Source organism: Dicentrarchus labrax, unplaced genomic scaffold (genome assembly GCF_905237075.1).
Source record: "Dicentrarchus labrax unplaced genomic scaffold, dlabrax2021, whole genome shotgun sequence".
Taxonomy (NCBI): domain Eukaryota; kingdom Metazoa; phylum Chordata; class Actinopteri; family Moronidae; genus Dicentrarchus; species Dicentrarchus labrax.
The window spans coordinates 24,704,517-24,731,429 of NW_026136710.1; the positions used below are offsets into that span (position 1 = coordinate 24,704,517).

The window sequence follows — 26,913 nt, forward strand, 5'->3', positions numbered from 1 at the left end:
GTTGCCAGTGCCATTTTCTTTGCTGCTGTGTGTTGGGGCAGCTGCATCAGAGCCAGCGACACCAACAGACTTGATAAAATCATCAAGAAGGCTTTTGAGTCCGTGGTGGAGTGGAGAATTCTGAATAAACTGTTATCCATCACAGACAATGATCAGCACCCTCTCCATCACACAGTGGTCAGACAGCGGAGCACCTTCTCTCACAGGCTGCTCCAGCTCCGCTGTTGAAGGGACAGATACAGGAAATCTTTCCTGCCACATGCCATCACACTGTACAGTAACAGCTAAAACTCTGGTCATAACAATACAGTCTCCAAGCACCTTATATGTTTTTACATAATCTGTTCACTGCACCTTATATTTTTACTTTGCACTACAATTGTACCGCTTATTTATACATTTTTATACATTTTTTATATTGCATTTTATATTGCTTTTTTGATATGTCTAGGTTGTTCTCTTTACTTCATTGTGTTGTTACTGTGTGTAATGCTGCTGCTACACTGCAAGTTCCCTGCTTGGGATCAATAAAGTATATCTATCTATCTATCTATCTATCTATCTATCTTGGTAGAATGTTACCGTCTATAAATATTCTCTTTGTTTCCCCCCAGGAACAGGAGAGATCGAGGGCATTGTGGTAGGAGTGTGCCTCAGCTTTCTGTTTGTTGTCCTACTCACCATGCTGCTCTGTATCTACAAAAAAGATGTGTAAGTTACACTTAAACATGTAAACATGTTGTTCTCAGAGCACGGTTTGAAGCTCTCCACGTCTTTGAGGAGAAACGTAGTGTCCCCATTAGACTCATTGCTCTCAACTCGTTTTCGAGTGTGGCATTCATAACCACTGTAAACCCTTTAGCCCTCAGACGTGGTCATATGAACTAGTTCATTTTGAGCATGCCCGGCCTTAAGCCACAGGGCAGTCCACAGTTGTAACTATTGAACACTGTCCATAGTAAACCCCACTGCTCAGATACATTGGGACTAAAAATGTTCTTATTACACATTTTATAGTAGTATGGTATTTTTAGCCTTGATATAGGTGATACAGTATATAACCCTCAGTGTTTCCTTTCTTACAGGATCAAGGACAATTTCTGGCCTCGGATTCCAAACCCTGGAGAGAGCACCATTGGAAACTGGTCTCCTGATTATCCTCTGAAAGTAAGGTCCTCTTTTGCATTGCCGCACACAAGGGTTCCAACATGTACAGTATTTAATGTAATGTGTGTCAGTGAATATAATAAGAGTATAACCAGTAAAAGGTTTGCTGACCGCTTTCTGTTTGCTCTCAACCACTTTGCAAAACTGCAAGTAGAGACAAAGGCACAAAATAAAAGCCCACATTTCTGGTCGGAAGGAGATAAGTTGTTGTTATGTTATGTTAATTAATTAATTAATTAATTCTAACTTAGTGTCCATGTGGTCCTGCTGCATAATCTCTGGGTTGCCTTCATGAAATCAGGGATAATCAAAAATAAATTTTAACTTCAGGATTGATAGTCTTATGCATATTAATACTAAGACTATGTAGTGGACACATCTCCATAAGGCCCTTTTTAAAAATAAAAAAAAAACTTTACAGCTGAAATCAACATGTTGACAGTCCCCGTTCATAACTGTACAGGGGGTGATTTTTTATATAACTCACCCCTTTCAATTATATTATGGCTAAGTTATTCATAATTAAGGGCATGGCCACTTTGAGTGACAGGTAGGTGCTGTCATAGGGGGCTGTCTTTAACCAGGCTTCATTCAGCACGCTGCCACTCCACCTCTTTTCCCATTTTTGGATTTTGGAGCCAGGCGTCTGGACAGCCAAGATGCCAGAGCTGACCACACCCCAAAGGCTCTTCAGAAACCTAGGGGTGACATCACAGTCAGTGTTCATTTTGAATTATCAAGGAATCAAGGAAATGTATTTATCATTATACAACACAAGGTTGTACAACAAAATTAAACTTTGTAGTTCCTTTATACTACACATAAAATAGAATAACAAAAACATTTTATAAAATAAACAATAGTTATTTATATACATATATACATGCAAGAATACAGTGCTGTGAAAAAGTATTTGCCCTTTATTTTTTTGCATATTTGTCACACTTAAATGTTTCAGATCATCAAACTAATTTTAATATTAGACAAAGATAACCCGAGTAAATACAAAATGCAGTTTTTAAATAATTATTTATTAAGGGAAAAAAGCTATCCAAACCTACCTGGCCCTATGTGAAAAAGTAATTGCACCCTAAACCTAAAAACTGGTTGTACCACCCTCAGCAGTAACAACTGCAATCAAGCGTTTGTGATAACTGGCAATACGTCTTTCACATCGCTATGGAGGAATTTTGGCCCACTCTTCTTTGCAGTTGTTTTAATTCAGCCACATTGGAAGGTTTTGAAGAATGAACAGTCTGTTTAAGGGCGGATTTAAGTCCAAACTTTGACTAGGACACTCCAAAACCTTCTTTTTTTTAAGCCATTCAGAGGTGGACCTGCTGGTGTGTTTCGGATCATTGTCCTGCTGCATAACCCAAGTGTGCTTGAACTTAAGGTCACAAACTGATGGTTGGACATTCTCCTTCAGGATTTTCTGGTAGAGAGCAGCATTCATGGTTCCATTAATTATGGCAAGTCGTCCAGGTCCACAAGCAGCAAAGCAGCCCCAGAACATCACACTACTACGTCAGTCCAGAATATTTTCCCAAAAGTCTTGGGGATCATCACAATGTTTTTGTGAGACGAGTCTTTGTGTTCTTTTTGGTCAGCAGTGGTTTTCGCCTTGGAACTCTGCCATGGATGACATTTTTGCCCAGTCTCTTTGTTGAATCATAAACACTGACCTCAACTGAGGCAAGTGAGGCCTGCAGTACTTTAGATGTTGTTCCGGGTTCTTTTGTGACCTCCTGGATCAGACGTCAATGCACTCTTGGAGTAATTTTGGTAGGCCGGCAACCTGTGGGAAGGTTGACCACTGTTCCAAGTTTTCTCCATTTGCGGATAACAACTCACCTCATGTTTCCCAAAGCCTTAGAAATGGCTTTGTAACCCTTTCCAGACTGATAGACTTCAATTATTTTCTTTCTCATCTGTTCTTAAATTTCGTTACATCGCGGCAGTATGTGTTGCTTTTTTAGATCTTTTAGCCTACTTCACTTTGTCAGACAGGTTCTATTTAAGTGATTTCTTGATTTAACATGTCTGGCAGGAATCAGGCCTGGTTGTGGCTAGTGAAATTGAACTCAGCTTTCCAAAATATTTGGTTAATCACAGTTAATTCATGATTTAACAAGGGGGGGCAATTACTTTTTCACATAGGGCCAGGTAGGTTTGGATAGCTTTTTTCCCTGAATAAATGAAATCATCATTCAAAAACTGCATTTTGTATTTACTCGGGTTGTCTAATATTAAAATTGGTTTAAAACTGGAGACCTGGCTACGCTAAAAGTGACATTTCTTACAATATATAGCATGCCAAATATTTTTTGAACGTGAGATGTGTGTAAATGCAGCTAGATGGTTAATCAGGTGGCAGAGTGCTGCTCTACAGCCAACAGTCCTCCAGAACCGAGTGGACAGAGTAGTCAGGCAGATTCCTGTTGGTTATACTCTTCACAGGGCTGCCGGAAAACACCTTAGAGCCTCCTTAGGATTTAGAGCTCACTTGAAAGCACCCTTGATATTCCCAGAGAAGAGAAGTTTATTTTATGTGGAGGTCAGTGCATCCATTTATCTTGGTCAGTACAACAGTTAGTTGTGTGTGATTTGGGACGCCCAAAAGAATGAACACTGTCCATATTTGTCTGTTTTACTGCCATGATGACATCTGACACAGTGTCCACAGGCAAAAATGTAGTGTTAAACGTTCCAACTTGTCCTCCTCTACAGACAGAGACACCGAAGGAGAACTGTCTGTCTGGCATCAGCGTGCTTGATGTAGATGTGTGTGATGGAAAATGTGGGTCGGAGGACGACAAGGCCAGTCTGCCTCTTAAGAAGGACAAGTACCTGTCTGAAGAGCACAGCAGCGGCATTGGCGGCTCCTCCTGCATGTCCTCACCTCGCCAGAGTGTGTCTGACAGTGACGAGGGTGGGGACATGGCTGATACCACAGCCAGTACTGTCCAGTACTCCTCGGTGGTGGCCTCCTCCAACGGTTACAAGGGCCAGACCCCGAACTTCCAACCACAGCAGGCTATTTTTTCACGGTCTGAGTCGACACAGCCCCTGCTGGATTCTGAGGAGAACCCGGACATGTTGCTGCAGGAGGGCAGCAGACAGTCCCAGCATTTCTCCCGACAGCCCAGCTTCACACACACTGCAGGGAATGAAGACAGCGCAGATCCTGCTGACTTCAACCAGCTGGAGATGGAGCAGCAAGTACTGGAGCCTCTGGACTTCTGTCCTCTGGAAGAGGAGACGACACCGACAGACGGCCAGTCAGCTGACGGGCTGCCAGCGGCCCTAGTCTCCAGCTACATGCCTCAGTTGGGTGGCTACAGGCCACAGTAAGAACACAGACAGACCAAGATGTGTCATCTATGTGAATGATTCTGTGCCTTTGTTAATGTCAAATGTCTTTTTGAAGACTGTATCAGTATGTCTTTTGCGCTTACCCAGTTAAAATAGTCGAGGATGCTGGGGGAGAGTACTCTGTTAAGTGCAATGTGAATTAGAGCTTGTAGCAGTAGTTTGCTAGCTTTGCACTACTGAAAAATGATGCAGCCATATCTTTATTGTAACTCAATGCCCAAAACATACTCCACATGTATGTGGACAGTTTGAGCTAGCAAATGTCACATGTTGCATTTCAAAATGTCTCCTGACATTCTAAACATGACAAGAGTATGAAGCACAGTTTCAAGATGGATGGGCTATACAGCAGGCAGCTCCAGGACAAAGCTTGAGTGGTCTGTTGCCACAGAGCCCTCTTGGTGCTTTACCTCCACAGATATGTTACAATATGTTACCTGGGCATTGTCTTTTAAGGTGCATAGAGTATGTTTTCAGCTGAAGTAAATACACTGCACATGAAAGTAATCAAGTAACAAATATAAAAAAAAATGGAACTGCCTTTAAATGGAAAATTCTAATGTAGTAACATATAGTCATTTGGTTTAAAGATCACTCTACTGCTGTAACTGTTTATTTCATTTATCATTTCAGTTTTAGAAGCAAATATGATTGTGTTCAGCCGGCAGTGGAGTAAATGTTCATTGTTCCCACAATGTCCACACCTTTTACCCCAGTCTGTAGAGTAAGCATTATCTCTTCACTTCTTCTCATCTTACAAAGACTCTTATCCCAGTCACTGCGGACAATGTGAACATAATGTCACTTTCTACTAACATTAAACACATGATTTTTCCTGATATACAACTTAGAGTAATTATTGGGAGGAGGCTTTGCATTGTTATCAATCACTCACTGTGATCTGAGTCAGATCTAATCTCAGCAGCAACACATCTTAATGGCTTGCTTAACTGCTCTGAATTGTTTCAAGGACTGCAGAGTTCATCTGGACTAAATCATTTAAAAGGAAATGTACATCAAGGTAAAAACTTACAAAGTATCCATGGGATAAAGTACGTGTAATGTTACATAAAAGACAATTGCTGACTGATTGTAGTGTTAATTTTTCTCAAAACCCTATTATCACTGAACCATTGAAGAGGTCACATATTATCTGTTGACACTGTAAATGATTTTCATTATACAAATTAAATAAACATTTGCAGATATAGAATACCGCTCCTCCTTTCAGGTTTGTTAGAATTCCTTTATTCAATTTATTACAGATTAACAACATCCATTTGGCTGGATTTTTGTTTTTATAGTAAAGGACCTACTTAAACTACTTAATGCCCCAATACTCTGCTTATGTACTCGTAACTAATAATAACCCCAAGCAATGTCAGAAAGAGATCTTTTAGCACTGATGAACAGGCTGTGGCTGGGGTAGGTAGCTGAGTACCAATGATCTTCTGGGTGCTTTCATTTACTTGCTCCAGAGTCCTCCTGTCCTGGATTGTGCACATCCCATGATGCCAGTTTGTGATCAGGTTGCTTTCTATTGCTCCTCTATAAAAGTTAACAAGAACCTGGCACAGGAATTTTGCTTTCTTGATTTTCTTTAAGAAATACAGTCGTTTCTGTGCTTTGTTGTGATGATCATGACAGGTTATCTGTGATGTTGATTACCAGGAACCTAAAACTGTTCACCTGCTCCACCGGTGTAAACGGGATTGTGTCTTTGCCTCTTTTTTTTCCTAAAATCAACAGTTGGGCAGTAGATTGTTTTCTGTCCAGCACTCTGCAATATTGTTGATTTCTGTTTGAAGTCTCATCTATGTTTGAAATCTGGCCAATGATGATGGTGGTGTCATCTGCAGACCTCACAACAGAGCTGTCTCCATGTCTAGGGGATGCAGTCATGGGTGTACAGCGTGAATAGTAGGCAGCTGATCACACAGCCCTGAGGGTAAGTGTAAGTTGACAGAAATGGAATAAAATTCATAGGGATTTTTTCATTAGTTTGTAATCACCTGAAAACTGCTGTGTTTTTGTTACCTTAGAATTAAGCTCTAGGTAGCTAAGGGAGCTGGCAGGTTAACACAGTGTGGTGCCCTAGGGTGACCAAGTTTTAAGTGCCCTAAGGAACTTTACACATAAAAAAGTGATATACAGTTGTATGCAAAAGTTTTTGCAGTTGGACAAATAACATATTTTGGTGATTTTTTTAATTGAAAAGATGTAAACAGTCTTTCAAGGATATGGAACGTACAATTTAATATTTGCAGCAAACATGCATGCATAGTTTTTTTTATCATAAACTAAATAAAAATGAAAAGCAACACTGTGACATGTGCAAAGGTATGGGCTCATTGTGAACCCCTTGCCTCTCTTGAGGTAGTCCATAGTGGTTTTCGAGGTACGTTTAGGATCATTATCCTGTTTTCTTTTCAGCTTCAGCTTTTTTACAGATGGTGTGATGTTTGCTTCCAGAATTTGCTGGTATTTAGTGGAATTCATTCTTCTCTCCACCCATACATGATAAACCCACCCCAATGCAGTTGGGAAGGTGTTCTTTTCTAGATTGTTGCCAAATAGGTCTAGTTTAACTTCATCAGTCCACAGCACTTGTTTCCAAAACACTCAGAATTCTGTACAGGTTCTGTTCCATTCTGACATTGGATTTTATGATGTGGTAAGGTCCATGAAGGTTTTGTTTGTGTAAGCAGCCCTGGACAGTGGAACTCCTGAGTCTGTTAATTCTTCCTGCAGGTTTTTTGCATTAACATGGAGGTTCTGATTTGCCTTTCTGAGCTGCATGCAAGCAGATCTCTGCGAGAGTTTTCTTGTTCTTCTATCTATCATTTTGACCTCCACTGTTCCCCTAAACTGCCACCTCTTAATTATATTTGACACTTTTGCTTAGTATCTGTTCTGGTGAGCAGTTGGCACCTTGCATGGCAGCCACTGCCATCAGTGTACGAATGTGTGCGAATGGGGTGAGTGTGGCATGTAGTGTACAGCACATCGAGTGGTCAATCCCACTGAAAGGCACTAGGATTTTCTTGGGTCCCTGCAGGTCCATCTCTGCAGTATCAGCATGTTCTCACTTTCAACTTGTAAAATACTGCAGCTTAACCAGCGCCCCTATGCTTTATAATTGACACTGTAGGTATGGTAAATGGACTGTACTTACTGTATATAGCACCTTTCTTGTCTTCCGACTACTCAAAACTACTGAAAAGGACTACTAAAGCTAAGAGCTTTAATACTACATGCCACATTCACACAATGATGGCCAAAGCGAAGGTCATTAAAAGGAAACTAATACTCATTCACATTCAAACACCGATGCACAGCAATTTAGGGTTCAATTAAGTTAAATGAAATTCAATTCAGTTTTATTTGTATAGTGCCAATTCATAACAAAAGTTATCTCTGGACACTTGTAAATCAGTGAGTAGAGTCTAGACCTGCTCTGTATGAAGAGACCCAACAGTTTCCACCATGAGCAAGCATTTGGCAACAGGCGACAAGGAAAAACTTCCTTTAAGAGGCAGAAACCTAGGACAGACTCTAGGTGGGTGGCTGTCTGCCTCGACCAGTTAGAGAAAGAGAGGGAGAGAGGGGGGTAGAGGGGTAGGACAGAGACAGAGACAAAGATGCACAGCAACAACAGTAGCAACAACTATACTAATATAAATGACTGATGATGAACATGAAGAAGATGATGATGACGACAATAGCCACAACGATGGGGGACGATGAACAATAATAAGGGTAATAATAGTAACTTTAAAAATAATAATAACAACAATAATATCAGTAATATTAGCAGTGGGAGTCAAGCAGGATCATGGCAGGAGGCTCCACCAGGATCCATAAGATAAGATATTCCTTTATTTATCCCCCTTAGAAGAAATTCAGGTTGACACAGCAGCAATAGGGCAAAATAGTGCAAAAACAGAGTTATCACAATAAAATACTATTTGAATAATAAATACTATCTAATATTATTAATATTAGAAGATATAAAACTATAAATTAAAGTATATACACTATGCATTGTTCAAGTAGGATATGGAGTGCAAAATGTAAGCAGAAAATTAAACTTGACTAAAACTAAAAAACTAAAACTACTAAACTACTAAAGTGGAAATTAAATATAAATAGTGCAAAAGGGTTGTGCGTTGTAGGTAGGAGTTTTAAACCAGTCTTTGTCTGCGGGGGTTGGAGGTACTGGGTGCTGTGGCGTTGTGGAGGCTTGTTGGCACCCCCAGTGCCGATGCCTCCCCCCCAACAGACCACTGCCAAGAGGACACTGGCTACTACAGACTGGTAGAACATCTGTAGTAGCCGAGTGCACACGTTCAACCTCAGGGAGAGGTCAAACTGATGCTGGAACACTCCTGCCAGTTGCTCTGCGCACACCTTAAGGACTCTCGGGGGTGACGTCGTCAGGACCTCTGGCCTTGTTTATCCGGGTCCTTGTGAGCAGCCATCTCACCTGGCATCTTGTGATGACGGGGTTGGTTGTGGCAGTGATTGGGGGGTGACAGTCCCCAGCTGTGAGGTGATTGGTAGAGGGGGGAGGAGGGGAGGGGGTGCAAGGGGGTGGGAGAGTGGGTGTAGTGGAGAGAGGTAGGTGGGGGGAGGTTTGTGGGGTGGAAAAATGGAGAGGATAGGGGGAGTGGGAAAGGGAAAGGGGAGAGAGTGGAGGGGGGTTTAGGGCAGGTGAGGGGGGTGGGGTTACTGTCATCATGGGGAATACGGGCTGTGGAGGGTGGGGTAGCCAGGGTGTGAAAGGGCGTACCTGAGGAGGTGGAGGGGGTTTGTAAGTCAAACCTATTGAAGTACAGGTTTAGCTTGTTGGCACGTCCTTTTGTCCCTTCTACTGAACCTACTGACCATTACGGGCGGCAGTAGCTCAATGTGTAGGGACTTGGCTTGGGAACCGGAGGGTCGCCGGTTCAAGTCAAAATATGGAGTGTGGACTGGTAGCTGAAGAGGAGCCAGTTTCACCTCCTGTGCACTGCCAAGGTGCCCTTGAGCAAGGCAACCTAACCCCAAAACCTGCTCATGGGGCACTGTTAATGTTGCAGCCCCATCACTCCACCACCTCTCTCCCCTTTGCATGTCCACAAGTGCATGAAGTGTGCATTTCAGCCTGTGTGTGTGTATAACAAAAAGAGTGAAGAAAACAATTTCCCCTAGGGGATCAATAAAGTATATCTTCTTCTTCTTCTTCTTCTTCTTCTTCTTCTTCTTCATTTCATGCCAGTAATGAAAAGACACCCTCATCACATTCAAGAGTAGGCTTAAGACATTCCTCTTTGATAAAGCTTATAGTTAGGGCTGGATCAGGTGAGTCCTGAACCATCCCTTAGTTATGCTGCTATAGGCCTGGACTATCTGGGGATTTCCAATGATGCACTGAGCTCCTCTCTCCCTTTCTTTCTGCACTCATTCATGTCCCATTAATGCATGTTACTAACTTCACTTCTTCCCTGGAGTTCTTGTGCTTTCTTGTCTCGCAGGTTCTCATGGATCCTGGAGGAGCCTCCTGCTATGGTCCTGCTTGACTGCCATTGGTTATATCACTGATATTAGTTATTATTATTATAGCTACGGTTACTGTTGTTGCTGTTGTCACTGCTCATTGTCCCCCATCGTTGCTGTTGTCATGTTCATCATCATCAGTCACTGCTATTAGTGTAGTTGTTGTTACTGTTGTTGCTGTGCACCTGTCTGTCTGTCTGTCTGTCTCTCTCTCTGTCTCTCTATCTCTCTCTCCCTCACCCCAACTGGTCGAGACAGACGACCACCCACCTAGAGCTGAAGGATCTGTCCTAGGTTTCTGCCTTTTAACAGGCAGTTTTTCCTTGCCCTTATCACCAAGTGTTTGCTCATGGTGGGACTGTTGGGTCTCTGTAAATAATGTTATAAGGAGTTCGGTCTAGACCTGCTCTATGTGAAAAGTGTCCTGAGATAACTTCTGTTATGAATTGGCGCTATACAAAAAAAATTGAATTGAATTGAATTAATGCTCCTCATCCCCCCACACCTCTCTTGTGCTGGTCTGTTGCAGCTTCCCCTCTATCTTGTTCTTGTAACAGTCTTTGGCCCTCCTCAACTCTCTCCTCAGCTCCCTCCGAATGTCTATCTTGGCATGAGAACCTGCGAGACGAGAAAGCACAAAAACTCCAGGGAAGAAGTGAAGTTAGTAACATGCATTAATGGGACATGAATGAGTGCAGAAAGAAAGGGAGAGAGGATGAGAGGAGCTCAGTGCATCATGGGAAATCCCCCGGCAGTCTAGGCCTATAGCAGCATAACTAAGGGATGGTTCAGGACTCACTTGAGCCAGCCCTAACTATAAGCTTTATCAAAAAGGAATTTTGAAGTCTACTCTAGGTTGTCTGCCTCCCAAACCAAAACTGGAAGCTGGTTCCACAGGGTTCAGTATCTTGCTCACAGACACTTTGAGGGCGGCTGTGGCTCACAGGCAGAGCGGGTCGTCCCTTAATTAGAAGGTTGTTGGTTCGATCCCCAGCTCCTGGTGCCACATGTCGAAGTATCCTTGAGCAAGATATTGAACCTTGAATTGCTCCCGATGCCGTGCATTGGTGTGTGAATGTGTATGAATAAGTTAGTTTGTTCGTCTGTTCGATGGGCTTTGCCATCACTGCGTGAATGTGTGTGTAGTGTAAAAGCGCTTTGAGTGGTCGGAAGACTAGAAAGGCACTATACAAGTACAGGTCCATTTACCATTTGCCAGAAGAGCTGGGAACCGCCAACCTTCTGATTAGTGGATAACCCGCTCTACCTCTGAGCCATAGCCTCTCCTATTTTTGGATGTGCAAATATACATTGTCCAGTTGTACTTTAAAAAGAAAACTTACATGGTTGACGCTGTGAAATGGTTGCACTCTGGTAAGGTTTAGGCTCAAAGATTACTTGGTTAAGTTTAACAAAAGCTCATAAGTTATGTTAGATACCTGATGTAATACACAGAGTTGGTAGAGGTTACTTTAAAAATGTAATCCTATTAGGGATGTAGGTGAATTATTCGGGGAAGATAAATTCTTGATACAGGTAATGAACTTGATATTGTGTGTAGATAAATTAATGTAAAGTTACTGGTTATCTTATCAGTATTGGCCATGAAAAGCAGGTATTTATCAGTTATCCTATAGGCTGAAAAAAAAAATCCATATCTTGCATCCACTTAAGACCAGACTGGTATTGTGAGATTATGAAGAATGGTGTGCATGTTAGGATGCCGTTCTTTATTTTAAAATGTATTTTAAAACTGTAATCCTGCTAATAATCCCCATTTTACTAAATATTACTGTAATCTGATTATTTCTTTTTTCTGTAACTGTAAACCCTTAGTTACCATTTTTAAATCTTCTGATTACTCTGTTGCATGTAATCTGTTACTCTTCAAGCCTGGTAATATGTTACTTAATTTAATTTACATAGAATACGTAATTCAAAAGATATCAGTGTTCACTTTTGGTATCACAAGGGATATTATCATTCATCCATCCATCCACCCCGACCTCCTCTATATGCAGACTTTATTGCTCTTTATACTACATCACCTGACTTCGACAGCTTGTCAAAACATATGCAAGATGGTAACTTCCAGAAAAGATCCTAGCAGGTACCCACAGTTTCATAGTATTAAGTGTAGGACCACTGACTAAGCAGCTGTATTTGATGGGTTATGAGTGAGAACGGACTGGCAGTAAAGGTGTGTGATGTTTCTGTGCTCTAGTGGAGCAACAGATTTATGGAACTATGTGGCCTCAATAGATCCATCTTCTCAAAACATGTTGCTTGAAAGCATCTTCAGTTGGAAGATGCATACATGGAATTCCTTTCCTTTTGTCTGTACAGATGGAGGACATATTTTTCCACAGACAAGGCTTTTTCTGATAATCAAGTTAGACATTTCTTGTAAATAGGTAAGGTGGGTCTTTTTTTTAAATCTGTTGTCTTCGCTTCCCATAAAAGCTACACCAATATCGTATCAGCCTCATCCTGTATAGGTAATATAGTAATTTTTTTTGATGGTCCTGTATCCACTATGTACTTGCATTGTACAGCAGTTCACAATGCATGTAAACCCATATTTATATTTAGACAGCTTTCCTGCATTCAATCATCACCTGCATCTTCATCAATTAACATACAAGCATGCCTTAAGGACATAAAAACCTGGATGACCTGCAATTTTCTGATGTTAAACTCCCCAACATTCCCAAATACCTCCGAAGACTAGTCCATGCATTTGTTACTTCTAGGCCGGATAACTGCAGCTCCTTATTAGCAGGCTAACCTAATAAGTCCATTAAGACACTGCGATTGATTCAGAACGCTGCAGCACGAGTACTGACAGGAACTAGTAAAAGAGATCACATCTCTCCTGTACTAGCTTCTCTGCACTGGCTCCCTTTAAAATTCAGAGTAGAATTTAAAATCCTCCTCCTCACCTACAAAGCTGAGTAAATCACTGAGTGAATGTGTGTGAAAGGGCGAATGTGTCATTTAGTATAAAGGCGCTTTGAGTGATCAGAAGACTAGAAAGGTGCTATACAAATTGGTAGTGGCCAATACCACCATTTTAGTATCCAGAACTGTGGACCCCCCTTAAGGGATGCTGGATGGTGGAGTAGTTAGGGAGAGTGCTGGTCCATGGGTGGCTCCAATTGTGCTGGTAAAGAAGGCTGGAAGTTACCAGTTCTGCATAGATTACCGCAGACTAAATGCAGTCACCCACAAGGATGCCTTCCCACTTCCCAGGATAGAAGAGTCCCTGACCGATTTGAAAGAGTCCCTCTGGTACTCCACACTGGACTGGTGAGTGGATACTGGCAGTTCAAAGTTGATCCCTGCGACAGGGAAAAAACGGCCTTCACTACATTGGCTTCTTTGGGCAGATGCCCTTTGGCCTGTGGAATGCCCCTGCCACCTTCCAACACCTAACACAAAGATGCTCGGGGTGACAAGGTGAAGTGTTGACTACCTGTTAATATATTTGGATGATGTGATAATCTATTCTCCTTCTTTCTATGCTAATTGCAACCTCCCAAGTATATGTAGATGTCAGTATGGAGGGGTCAAGGGGCTCTTCTCTCCCAGGTCCAAGATGGTAAGGAAAGTGAATTGCTTATGAAAGCCGCAGTTTACGGCCTACTGAGAGGAATGACCAAAACTATCATTCATTTAAGCTGGAGCTCTTGGTGCTTAAACGGGCAGTCACTGAAAAGTTCTATCTTTTCTATCTATCCACAGATAGCCCTGAAAAGTGCTTTTATTGTGTTGTGCTGTGTGCTTGGCGTATCTAAGCCACACCTAGTGGGCAGTTCCTGGCCCGGTCTGGTGACAAACACACTTAGTAAACAAATGTTTTAGTGTTGCACCATTATAGTTCTAGGCACTTTTTGTTGGCAACACATATTTGTAGGTGAGAGTCGATTCATTGTTCTACCATCACAAGCTAGGTCTGTCCTTTTAGATTTCACATTTATGCTTGCAATAAGGGAGTGTCAAAAGACTGAAAATGCCATAACAGTAATCTTGTTATTGGTTAAAGTAACAATGCAATATATATTGGAGCAGCAGCGGGATTAACCTAAAATGCCAGATGACAGTGCATTAAATACCGTAATACCATATAAAGTCTTTACATAAATACGCAGTTAAATTGTTATTTTACAAGCAAAATGTCATTGCTAAACCAAAAAAAAAATATTTTTCTGTATGTTATATTGACATTATTCCATGTAGTGGGAAAATGCATTCAGGGATAAGGTTCTATGAACATGAAGCAAACTATATTATGTTGTGTTATTCCATGTTTAATTTTACAGGCTTACAGTATAGTGTTTTATGTTCATGTATGTTCGTCTTCATGTATTCACACTCTGGCTGTCTCACCCTTGTTAGGAAAATTGTTTTTCATTGTGCTATGAGCTAAGTACATTCCAAAGACCAAGGCTGTCTCTGAGAGAGTTGGGCATCAGATGTGTTATGACTACTGTTTATCAGGCATTAGTGATTTTCTTTGTTCAAGTCAACTGTATCCTGGGACAACTCGGTTTGCTTGTATCCTGTGTGATGCAAATAAATCTTGCACATGGAGTGAAACTGTCAATTCTCTTTGGTTTCTGTGAGTCTGTGTCACCATTGTGGGTGCCTTCAGTGGGAGTTTGTGGTCTCTCAGATAGCTAAAAATTGAAGTCAGATAGAAATCAATTGAGGGGCATTGAGGCAAGAAAAATCAAACCACAACATACATAAAAATAATTTAGTGAGGACAATAGTTGTGCTTATATAGAAGGGACCAGAAGAGATTGCCTATGAAAGTGAAAAGGAGTTTGCTGACAGCATAAGGACACATTAATGAAAAATTAACCACCTACTTTTTTAAATGGAAAGTTTGGGATACTACATGCTATGTAGAGAACTTTTATTTAATTTTGGTAAATATGATTAAATGAGGAGAGTCAAAAACATTAAGCCCTCCCTATGTTAAAGACATTGACATTACCTCCTTTTTCAGCTTGTGGGTTTTATTTTCTAAATAACGTTGAAAAGCAGCCTGTCTCAACGAGAGCTTTGATGTTTCCCAATCATTATTTTTTGTCATTTTTTGGGAAGTCAACAGGCATCCGCATACTTGTGAACAGGAGGTGGAGACATACTTGAAAATGTGGAAGTACGGCGCAGCGCACAAGATGTTGCGACACAACCTTCCCTTGACGGGAAACGGGTGGTTCTACCTCAGGTGTCATGGATGTATCTGTACCTTGTTTGGTCATTGTTAGGTTTTAGCCATAAAGAAGAATGGAATTGATCTAACGAACATTACACAAGAACCAATATTGACGCCAGTTTGGTAAGTTAAGTAACGTTAATAACCCTTGCTTTTGGTTGCGAAACAAAATGGCGTTAGTAGTTTAGTCATACTGTAGTCACAGTGGCAATAGTGCACAGTAGTCAATGTGCACTTTACCTAACGTACAGTTTAACGCTACATTATTGGCCATACGTTTGCTTTTTGCTAACAACTTAACGATACGTTAGCCACTATTACGTTAGCTAACGTAATTTCAATTCAATTCAATTTTATTTGTATAGCGCCAATTCATAACAGAAGTTATATCAGGACACTTTTCAAATAGAGCAGGTCTAGACCGAACTCCTTATAATATATATATATATATATATATATATATATATATATTACAAACTTAAAATAATTATTCTTATCTAGCTAGCGTTAATTATCTTAAGGATGGTAAAGTGAGGTAACGCCATCATAGTTCGTAAGGTTGTATCTATAATGCATAATCATAACGTTACTATCTATAAGAACCTTTTCTGACATTATGGTCTTTTCTATGTTCCTAGCGAGTTGTCATCATGGTGTCTGCGAAAGAGGTCCAGCTGTTGGTGTTATCTTGCCTCATCTTTGCTCTACCCTCTACAGGAGGTCAGTACCATTTTACATATTAACGTCTGGCAGTATTGGGAACTTAAGTAACGTTATTCTCTTTCAGTTGACATATAAACACCAAATCTTCATGTAACTGCAGAGTTTCCCACTGTTATTTGGACATGATGTGACAGCAGGAAAACTATGGAAGCATATTACTTACACACCAGAAAAAGAAAAACGGATCAGTATCATGTTATAAAGCAGTAGTCACCAACCTTTCTATGCCCAGGATCCTTGACCATCCTTGGTGGGGGGCAAGATCTACCAATTGAAGCACTGATGCAAAAGGACAGCCCAGATTGTACTTTCAACTTGACTTATTTTATTTTGGCATTTTTTTAATTACATGCAGTGCTTTGGTCTCACTTTCAAATGGATGCAGCCAAGAATAACATTACAATTAACACATCAAACAGGCTGTAGCTGTCTTGTTTAAATAATTTCACAATAATACATTTATGCCCTTAATTATTTAATTTCAACACAAAAAATATAACATGTGGCCTACTTTCCATTTGTATGAGGAAATTATTTTCTTCGTTCAACAACAAAACTACAAGAAAAACAATAATGAGCAGATCAGATTGGCGTTGTTAACTGTTGTGCTTATACACTGCAAGTTACAACATTCAAAATGAGCATTTTAGAAAGTGGAACTATAATGTGTGATAACTAAATTCTCAGTCACTGCTACTAGGATAAATACATTTCCATGTCCCGTGTTGTGCAGCATCACTTTTCACAATGCAATCATCAGGCATAACTGTTTCAGTCATGTTATTTACTGATGTCAGTGTGATGGCTGTGACTGTACTGCCTGTAAGTGCTTTGTAGTTAAATGGTAGCCTTTCTAGTCTTCAGACCACTCAAAGCGCTTTTACACTACATGCCACATTTGCCCTTTCACACACATTAACACACCGATGCACAGCATCAGGAGCAATTCAGGGTTCAGTATCTTGCCCAAGGACATTTACGAAATGTTGCATGTTGAAGACCAACCTGTCGATAAACCACTGTTATAAAGTGGTAACTCTATGGGGCCTTCCATGCTTGTCCAGCTGTTAAGTGAGAACTGAATTACTATGGGAATGGGTATATTTTTTTGTCATTATAGGCTATTGAGGGTGTGTTTGTTTCTTTTTGGCTGCTTGGTTGCTTCTGTTCCACAGGTGTGGCAAATCCTGAATCATTGGGCTGATCTTTGGCTGCCTTCCTACCATGCCCCGCTGTGCGCTGCTCGGCCTGAGGCAGTCTGTCAGCACCCGCCTCCTTGTCTGCCATTCCCCCTCACCCAAGACCAATGTCGATCAAGTAGAGAAGGCAGGGAGAGGCAAATTGACAATCAATCAGTGGTCAGCTTTATTGTGAATTTAAACTCACTCATGTGTAATTGTGGGTCTCAAAAGGGCCTTCCCCTTACGCAGGGAAATGGGTGTTTTCAAGTTGGTGGGGAGGTGTCCAGGCGGTGATCTCCTCCGTGTCTGGAGAGCTGAGCAGTTCATACAGCAGCAGTTTGGTCTTGAAAGTGTCTTAGCCTGCAGTGCGGTCGGTACCTTCAGTGTGCATCACAGCATCTCCTTCATCACCCCTGCTTCTCCACAGTGGAGCCTTGATTCGAGATTTGCCACACCTGTGGAAGAAAAACACACACACCCCCAATAGCCTATAGTGCAGAAAAATACACCCATCCCCTAAATAACTCAGTTTACATCCCAGTTCAGTACTTTCCCCATGGTCTGTTTACTCCCATATCCCCCCCCCACAGTCACAGTTCATTCTCATCCTCGCCCTACGACATCTGCGTACTCTAAGAAGGATGCATGGGGCGGTACAGATGGCAGACTTTAAGGACACACCTCCCAATGTCACACACCTACGGGCACCCACCCCATTCAGCACCATGAGATTTTAATGAAAAATTACGCAACGTTTATTGTGGATAGCTTGGTTCTGAGTGTTCTCACTTTTTGAAAAGCTTGTTTGGTGTTCATGGTGCTGAATTCCTGTTAAAGTTGCAGGTTTTGTGTTGAGAAAGGACTCATCTTGAACAGAATTTTTTTGGGTTGGAGAAAGGACTCCGTTATTATGATTGATTATTTGGGTTTTTGTATATTGTTTTACTGATTATCTAATACACAGTGGGGATTAACAGTGGCTGTGTTGTGCCCTTTTGCTGTATTGTGTTGCTTGCTTGCTATGTTTTTGGTGTGTATGGTTAGTAAAAGGGATTCGTGGTCCTATCAGCTTCTTTGTACGGTTTGCTGGCATCCTTGCTCAACTCCAGCGACCGCTAGCTGGAGGGACACAGAAGGCTCCATGAAGTTATCACATTATAATGTGGAAAGTTTCACGTTACAACAATAAAATTATCACTTTTTTCAGTCATATAACAAAGTGTATTGGGCTGTAACAGTGACATTATAATTTTGGTATTTCTAAATCTGGTGTTCATTTATTTTTGTATTCTGATGTGTTTCACAATGACAATATTTAGAACATTTCTGTTTTCAGTGACAATAAAAACCAATGACACTGGAAAAGAATTTGAAGATTGTAATTGAAAAATGCACACAAAAAATATCAGTAAAATGAAATCATTAATGTCTGTGATTAATTTTTCACACATTTATTTTCAGTCATGCATAATTCCTGATAAATCACATTTTGTATTCTATATTCCTGTTTTTAAGGCAATCATTAACTGCTGTAAACCGTCAACTGCAGTTTGATAAACTGTAAAGTGCCCATGTTTTGTGCTGGTCAGGGGGACCTTTAAAATATTTCAAATTGGGGGGAAAAGTTTGAGAAAGATGTGAGTCTCTGCTCTCCTGATGTCAATGGGGAGGGCCAAGACAGCAAACCGTTTGGCTTTCATTGAATTTGTGCTGGGTGGTGTGACCAAAGTTTTGTATCTGGTAAAGAAGTGATAATAAAGGAAAAACATTTGATGAGAAATTCCACCGATTGATCTATAAAATCTTGAAATACCTATGTCTGAAAAAATTAATTTTTAATTAAAAGTTATCTTTAAACAAAACAAAGACATCTTATTATCTTAAAAATTAAGTTAATAAGATGTCTTTGTTTTGTTGTCCCAATCTCAGATCCTCTGGGGAAACCTCAGAATCTGTCCTGCATAGCAGTTCAGGAGGGAGAACGCATCTCTCCAAATATCAGCTGTGTGTGGGAAACAGCAGGACGTCAAACCACAGATGTCAATACAACATACACACTGAATGTTGGATTCCTTAGGTAAGTGCACCGTTAGATGTGTTTGCATCATAGCCAAATTTAATTTCTGTTTTGGTTCATTTCATGGTGGAATCAAGCTGGCTCTTCAAGGTGTTGAAAGAATGTTTTGTTAACGTTAAAGTGTTTCATTGCTTGCATTGAAAACTTTATAATTTAATCTTTTTTATGGCTTATCATTTGTAGTTTTTGACTTTTAAAGGTGCAATGTGTAACATTTAGGACTGCCATGTTTCTATGGGAACCCAGAACAGACAAATCAAACACTGGCTCTAGATAGGGCCATTTTTGTCCCAGCTCGTTTTGCAGCCACCATAGTTCATGCTTGGAAGGGTAGAGTGAGTCATAGGACTTTCGATCTGCAACTATACCTAAAAACAAGTTTACCAATAACTGTGTGATTTAAGGCAGATATGGTACATGGAACATACATTTTCACTCTGTGTGGTAAATGAAAAGATGCTTACAGCTACTACTGATGGATAGCTTAAGTTAGCTTGTCAATTGCTAACAGCAGTGTAGCAGCACCAGAAAGCTAAATGTGACTGTTGTCTCTGTGTTTCTCTGTGCTCACTGAAAATCACAAATCGTTTGGAAGACATCCTTGTCCAGTCCAAGTGTCTACAAGAGTGATGTAGAAATCTGAATCCACCAGAAGTAGGAGACGTCTTGTGTCGAGTGGGAAAACTAAAATTAACATTTCCATTGGCTGGAACAGTGACATTATAATTCTGGTATTTGAAGTAAAATCTGGTATTACAAATGATTTCATTTCACTTTTTTTCATTTCATATGTTTTGTATTCTGATGTGTTTCTCAACAACTGTATATGTCATATCCAATAAATGATCAAACTAACTGGCAATTAGCAAGACACCAGACACCAGTCCTTTCTTCCATGGTGTTATTTAAAGCTATCACTTTTGCTCTTCATTAACAGAGATAAAATAAAAGTATCATGAAATGTGAAAGTGAAATTCTTTAAATCAGTATCATTGTCTAGGCCTTGCTGTTGAGTTCTTCTAAATGGTGATACGATCTTTTGTCCACAGCGGTATGTATAATGTGTCGACACCTGAGAAGAGTGCCACAGTGTCTGTGGGCCTTTTTCCCAATCCATCCCTGCTGGATATCTGGGTAGAGGCGCACAACACACTGGGAAAAGTAGAGTCTGAGCATCTCAAAGAAGAGGCCAACTGGTTTGGTAAGTCAAATGTTGTAGTAAGGTTTGCACAGTACTGCTATATTAATGTCTACTTGTTGTGTAGAACATGCATACATCAGTGGTGGTGGGAGTAAAGTCTTGGTCAAACATCATGGTCAAAGTGGTCAGATATCTGTTCTGTTCACACTACACAACTATCTGTCTTGTAATCTGGAGTCTTGAAGTCATTGTGGTTCGCACACTATGTGACTGCAACAGGGGATCATACACTACAAGATCTTTCACAAGGAGTAATCCCAGAGTCTGTCTGGGACGATGTTTCATCAGGAGTATACTAACACCATTAATAACAAGGACATCATGTTTAATTAAGAAAGTAGTTTAAAAAAAAGGAAAGGGCAACCAATTACAGCATACTGCAGTTAGAAACTAGTTAGAGACGAAAGCACTGAATAAGCTGATAATTATCCGGATCAGTCAGTGTCACTAGCAGTTTAAATTCCTCCAAAAGCTCCCTGCACCAAACTCCCTTTAAGAAATATCACGTTTTAACAATTCTTTTACGTGTCCATAACAACAATTAATTCTAGAATCAATGTATGACGTGTGCCAACAATATCATGAAAGGGCTAAATAGCATGTCCACAGACCACAATCAAGAAACTAAAAATACAAAATACACTAAAGAATGAACATATAACACTCATACAACACAACGTTTTTTTTCTATTTGTTGTATGAAGAATGTCACTCATCCACATTATCCTCTGTGACAAATGGGATTACAGAGAAGTACCTTTGGAAGATGGCTATGACGCCACACCGCTGTCTGATACATTGCTCTCAAAACATATTGCTTGAAAGCATCTTCAGTCGGAGGAGTTGAAGCAAACATTCCTTTGCTTGAATAGTAGACAAGCAATACCAGTACATCTGTGTCATTGCATTTAATGATAACACGAGGATGTGACCTTGCAAGGTGTATTGCATGTAACACCAATCTTGTATCAGCCTCCTCCTGGTTACTATATGTCTACTAAGCTTTCAACCCCTGACTGGCTGACCATCTTAACCTCCTCACCATTTTCAAAGCCTCATACCAAAATAATGGTCTTCTCTGCTGAGATTCTCTGAGGTCCTGTATCCACTATGTAGTTGTTGACAAAGCTACACAGGGCAGCCTTGTTCCCACTGCACTTCAGGTATTTTCTGTTGTTAGGAACATTTGCTCTTCCTGTAATAACATATGTAGGTCTCTTAACCTGAACTGTGCCTCCGCGTTTCCTTTCAAGGTCTTTTATTGATGGCGAATGGTCATATCTGTCAAAGACTATAGCCACGCAGCTGAAGCACTCCTTTCCTGTTAAGGCTGCAGTTTTTCTCCAGATGCTCTCACCTAGGTCACTGAATGTCTGAAAGTCATGGAGACCTTGTAGAAGAGTAATGCCATCAATGATGTACATAGATGGTTCCTCTGAATTTGGCGGTTTCTGTATCTCCTCAACTAAAGCCTCAATTTTCTTAGCAAAGTCAGCCTTTGTTATTTTCCTCATACTTCCATCATCATTAAACAATGATGAGGGGACAGCAGCAAGTTCATGAGACATCACAGTTTCTATCGACACCTCCCTCTGCTTGGAAACAGCAAGAAGCCATCGGAAGAGCACATAGTTTGCCCTTCCAGCAGCTCTGAACCAAGGGATGACTTCACACGTGCAATTCAGGTGGAGTTCAAAGTCAGCTTCACGCTCAGAACGAAGAATCCGAAGCAACAGATCAGCCCCTTTCAGGAATTTCAACCAGTATGCAAAGTTTGCTGATTGTTTAACTCCCTCAACTGAGAACATTTGGATACTTTTATTGTGGTAAGGTCAGTCTCCAATACACTGACAAGCTGTTTCGCATTGGTCTTGTCATTACCATGGAATGCATGTTGCAGATCTCTCAGGAGCTGCTCTTGTGTTCTTGTCATTGGATGTTGGGCTTGCTTTTTAAGCCATGACTGAATCGCTTTCCAGAAAAGCCTGAACAAAGCTTCAGAGGTTAGTTTAATGCTCCTAACACCTCTTGCCAGTTGTTTGCCATGAAGAATTTGTTGAGCTGTTTCCTCAGCACACACATCTGACTCAGTATGTTATTGAGGCTGCCATCATCATAGAGCTTTCCCATGCTTGCCAGGTAAGCCATGGTAATGCGCATACCTCCCAGTCTCATTGTTACCTTTCCTTGTAAAGAGGGTAGTTTGCTCCACCAAGATCTGTTGTGCTTTGCTATAGATAGCAAGGTCTGGAGTCACATGGATGTGGTGCTGTCCTAGTTCTTTAGCAAGTGCTACAAGCCGTATCATAACTGTATATAAAGTGGACAGATCCGAAAGTGATTCCCTAATGAAAGGCATGTAGAGAACACTGGCTACAGCACAGGAATTATCTGATGTGAAGGCATCGAATGCAGACCATGCTGGGACATTCTGTTGATTCTCATTCCTGACAAGCTTCCACACTAGATCTCTTCTGTCTGCTGTCATTGAGACTGCACTGTTGGATTCCAGCATCTCAGGTTTGTAAAGTTCAGGTGGTTCCTGTCGCTTTGGAGGTTTGATGTACCTGTGATCAAAATTGAAATATGAAGTTGCTTATAATCATGGCCTCTTCGGTACACAACAGTTTCCATAGCATGAGTTGTGTGCTTCCCATCCAGAGTGTCTTCGTTTTGGTCAAAGTTGTCAATGGCTGCATCAACAATCCCATGTTCAGACACATTGGAGAGACCGTTAGGGATGTAGACACTTTCTGCCCTTGACATCTGGTCTGCTGCCACTGATGTGAGAAATTCAATTCAATTCAATTCAATTTTATTTGTATAGCGCCAATTCATAACAGAAGTTATCTCAGGACACTTTTCAAATAGAGTAGGTCTAGACCAAACTCTTTAAAACATTATTTACAGAGACCCAACAGTACCACCATGAGCAAGCACTTGGCGACAAGGGCAAGGAAAAACTGCCTGTTAAAAGGCAGAAACCTAGGACAGATCCTTCGGCTCTAGGTGGGTGGTCGTCTGCCTCGACCAGTTGGGGTGAGAGAGAGAGAGAGAGTGTCTAACCTCACCCCAACAGGGCGGCTGTGGCTCAGAGGCAGAGCAGGTTGTCCCCTAATCGGAAGATTGTTGGTTCAATCCACGTCTCCTCCTGCCACGTGTTGAAAGTATCCCTGAGCAAGATGCTGAACCCCAAATTGCTCCCGATGCCCAGCATCAGTGTGTGAATGTGTATGAATGAGTAAGTTTCTGTTCGATGGACTTTGCCATCACTGAGTGAATGTGTGTGAAAGGGTGAATGTGGCACGTAGTGTAAAAGCGCTTTGAGTGGTCGGAAGACTAGAAAGACTCTATACAAGTACAGGTCCATTTACCATTTACCATCATCGGGCGGCTGTGGTGCAGAGGCAACCCTTATCAGAAGGTTGTTGGTTCGATCCCTGGCTCCTCCTGCATACATGTCGAAGTATCCTTGAGCAAGATACTGAACCCCAAATTGCTCCCGACGCTGTGCATGAATGCGTTAGTTTCTGTTTGATGAATGCGTTAGTGTCTGTTTGATGGCTTTGCCATCACTGAGTGAATGTGTGTGAAAGGGTGAATGTGGCACATAGTGTAAAAGCGCTTTGAGTGGTCGGAAGACTAGAAAGACTCCATACAAGTACAGGTCCATTTACCATCCATTTACCATCATAAGAAGCACAGTGGCCCATTGCACTGAGCTCATTGATTAGTGTCTTGCTTCCAAACTCATGATGAATCAGAATTGCAAGTCCCAGTGTTATTGGTGTTTGAATGTGGTGACACTGTGCAATAAGACTGGCAGATTGTGATTACAAAAGATTTTCTTTTAAAGATGGTTCCTCAACACGTTTGGTGGTTTCTAAGAGCTCTTGAATCAACACACGAATTTACAAAGTCATACAGATGGTAGGGCTGGGCGATATATCGATATAAAAAATATATTGATATATTTTTAAATGTGATATGGAATTAGACCATGTCGCATATATCGATATAGTTCAAATTTGCAATGTGATCCTTGCTCCAAGCAAGCTGCTGACCCGGAGCTCTCTGCACTGCTCCCCGGGCCCCCGCCACCACACCTCCTCTTTCTATAACCTAACGTAATGTTTATGTTCATATCCATAACTTAGACTGTAACGTTGTCAGACTGTTAGGTTAGCTTACTGCTGAGTAATTAACTGATGTTACAGCTAACTTAACGTTGGCTAACGTTAGCTTGTTAAGCTCGGCATGATTCATGTTAGCAAAACACGTTAATATTGAGTGTGGTTTTAGTTGGGATGGGTTGCTTGTTCTGTTTACAGGCAGCAAATCTTTATCATACCATTAACGTCCTGTTACTAACGTTACAGACACTTGTTGCTGAGTCAACCTAATGGACTGCTCAGTAATAGCGTTAACTTACGTTACGTTGTTATAACGTAATTGTACTTGCTTGTGTAATGACGGTAGCAGTTTTGGTGAGTGGTAACAGCCTTACTGCCTTCTGAAAATATTAATTTAAAAGTTATAATGCAGCCTAACTTCTGGACACAACGTGTGTGTGTGTGTGTGTGTGTGTGTGTGTGTGTGTGTGTGTGTGAGAGAGAGAGAGAGAAGAGACAGAGAGAGAGAGAGAGACTGAACATTTGCTCTCACTTTGCCAGAAATATATCGTATATTGATATTCAGCCTAAATATATCGGGATATGACTTTCGGTCCATATCGCCCAGCCCTAACAGAAGGTCAGGCACATATTTGCTGCATTGGAGACGAGAGAGCTGATCACTGCTTACATAGAACTGATGTTCATGTTCGACATTCTCCATACTTCTCCTCAATATTTCTGCTGCCTTGTGTAAGATCTGGGTATCAGAAATACTGTCATGTTGCTTTGGAAGTGTTGTCTCACAGTCATCATCTGTATTTTCTTCTCTGAGTTGGGCAGCTGCTCTCAATGCATAACCAATGGACATATTGCCAGAGCTCACCAAGTCTGTTTTTCCAGAACGTTCAACAAATACCAGCCTGTCATTGTAATGTTGAGGTAGCCTTTCTTTCGACTTCCAGGATTTGTACTGTTCATTTGCCTCATCTTGGGCCTCAGACATTGTCCTCAGAATGTCAGTGTAGTTATCAGTTAAAGAGTTAAGAGTTGTTACTTCCATGTCTTATAACAATAATGTTTTGTCAATGTGTTCAGGAAGCTCCATGACGGCCTTTTCATACACAGTGGTCTCTTTTTCAGCTTCATTTTTGCACCTGGTAGCTGCTATGTTTCTAGCAGAAATGTAGTGTGAGAGACTACTTGCGTCATAAGCAAAGAGATCTTGGTGCAAAAGTAACCGATGATGTATGACTCCATCTGATCTTTCTGATGCAGCATTAAGGACCTTGTCTCTGGTACCCTTGCCTGTACCTGTTGTAATAGGTGTCAGACATTCTGGTCTGATACTATCTTTACCACAAATCAAGCAATCCCTTTGTATATTGAAAGATGTTGCATCCTCTCCACTTAGCCTTCTTGATAAGACTGGTTTGGACAGGCTCTCTCTTTGAGCAGGAGTAACTTGCTGTTCATTGATGTTAGTCTTACTGGACTAGCCTGCCCTGCATGATACATGACATGACACTTTTATTTTGAAGGAGAGTATGTCCTCTCTTTGTGGAAATGTTTTATGGACATCATCTCCTCTCTCTTCTGCAACATTTAGTATTCTTCTAACTTGGGATTCTTGACAAAGGGGTCTTGTTCTAGTGGTTTGGTACAGATAATACAGAGCTTTGGATCCAATGCCTGTGGGTCACTCTCCATCATCCCAGTACTGGTTAATGAGAAAAACATACAAGTTTTAACTTCAGGCACATGAAATTAATCCTTTAATAGTTTCCACAATTAGAAACTCTAACAGTAGAATAGAACCTCCCCCAGGCCAGTGGTTCCCACCAAAAGCCCCACGAGGGGATGCCCAAGCTTCACACTACTTTCTTGATTTTAAGTGGTGTAAGAAAACTTTTTTTTTTTTAAATATACACAGTAGGCCAGTAGCTCTGCATTTAATTTATTTCTGTCAAAAAAATAGTATAGTTGTTTTTGAAGTTGATATTATTTAAAATGTAAACTTTGAGCTGAACACAGAGCCTTCACTCTCTGATACAAGAGAGAGTCTGTGTCACTATCAATTAAAGGCAATAAAGCCCCCCCAAAAAAAAAAAAAAAACACTGAATCTGTCAAAAAGAAGCCTATTAAGTCTGTATCACTGTTAAAAATACATATTACAGACAGAGAATTGTATAAAAATATTAGGAAAACTATATCAATATTCACAGAAAATCTTCTCAAAAGTAATCCAAATCTCTCGTTTTTTTAAGCCAAACTTCCTGCAGTTATTGTGTTCAACAGTATCACTACTGTT

General features: G+C 40.9%; 2 protein-coding genes and 1 long non-coding RNA gene across 6 annotated transcripts in view; 2 read left to right on the plus strand and 1 right to left on the minus strand.

The window, feature by feature from the left end:
* Window positions 1-5,755, plus strand: part of il6st (interleukin 6 cytokine family signal transduce) — a 36,810-nt gene extending 31,055 nt beyond the window's left edge. For all 3 annotated transcript variants that reach the window (XM_051412278.1, XM_051412277.1, XM_051412279.1), the window contains 3 exons: window positions 615-711; window positions 1,086-1,167; window positions 3,898-5,755. In XM_051412278.1, the coding sequence (XP_051268238.1) occupies window positions 615-711; window positions 1,086-1,167; window positions 3,898-4,521 (803 nt within the window). In that variant the 3' untranslated portion in view covers window positions 4,522-5,755. The remainder of the gene's footprint in view (window positions 1-614; window positions 712-1,085; window positions 1,168-3,897) is intronic.
* LOC127370389 (uncharacterized) overlaps window positions 1-26,913 on the minus strand; it is a 55,853-nt gene that overhangs the window by 21,436 nt on the left and 7,504 nt on the right. The gene's annotated exons all lie outside the window — the stretch shown is intronic.
* Window positions 15,266-26,913, plus strand: part of LOC127370318 (interleukin-6 receptor subunit beta-like) — a 44,453-nt gene continuing 32,805 nt past the window's right edge. Inside the window, exons 1-4 of one of the 2 annotated variants that reach the window (XM_051412285.1) lie at window positions 15,266-15,430; window positions 15,946-16,027; window positions 19,141-19,288; window positions 20,338-20,489. In XM_051412285.1, the coding sequence (XP_051268245.1) occupies window positions 15,958-16,027; window positions 19,141-19,288; window positions 20,338-20,489 (370 nt within the window). In that variant the 5' untranslated portion in view covers window positions 15,266-15,430; window positions 15,946-15,957. Of the gene's footprint in view, window positions 15,431-15,945; window positions 16,028-19,140; window positions 19,289-19,883; window positions 20,020-20,337; window positions 20,490-26,913 lie in introns of those variants that run through there. The other variant, XM_051412286.1, reaches the window with a different exon arrangement.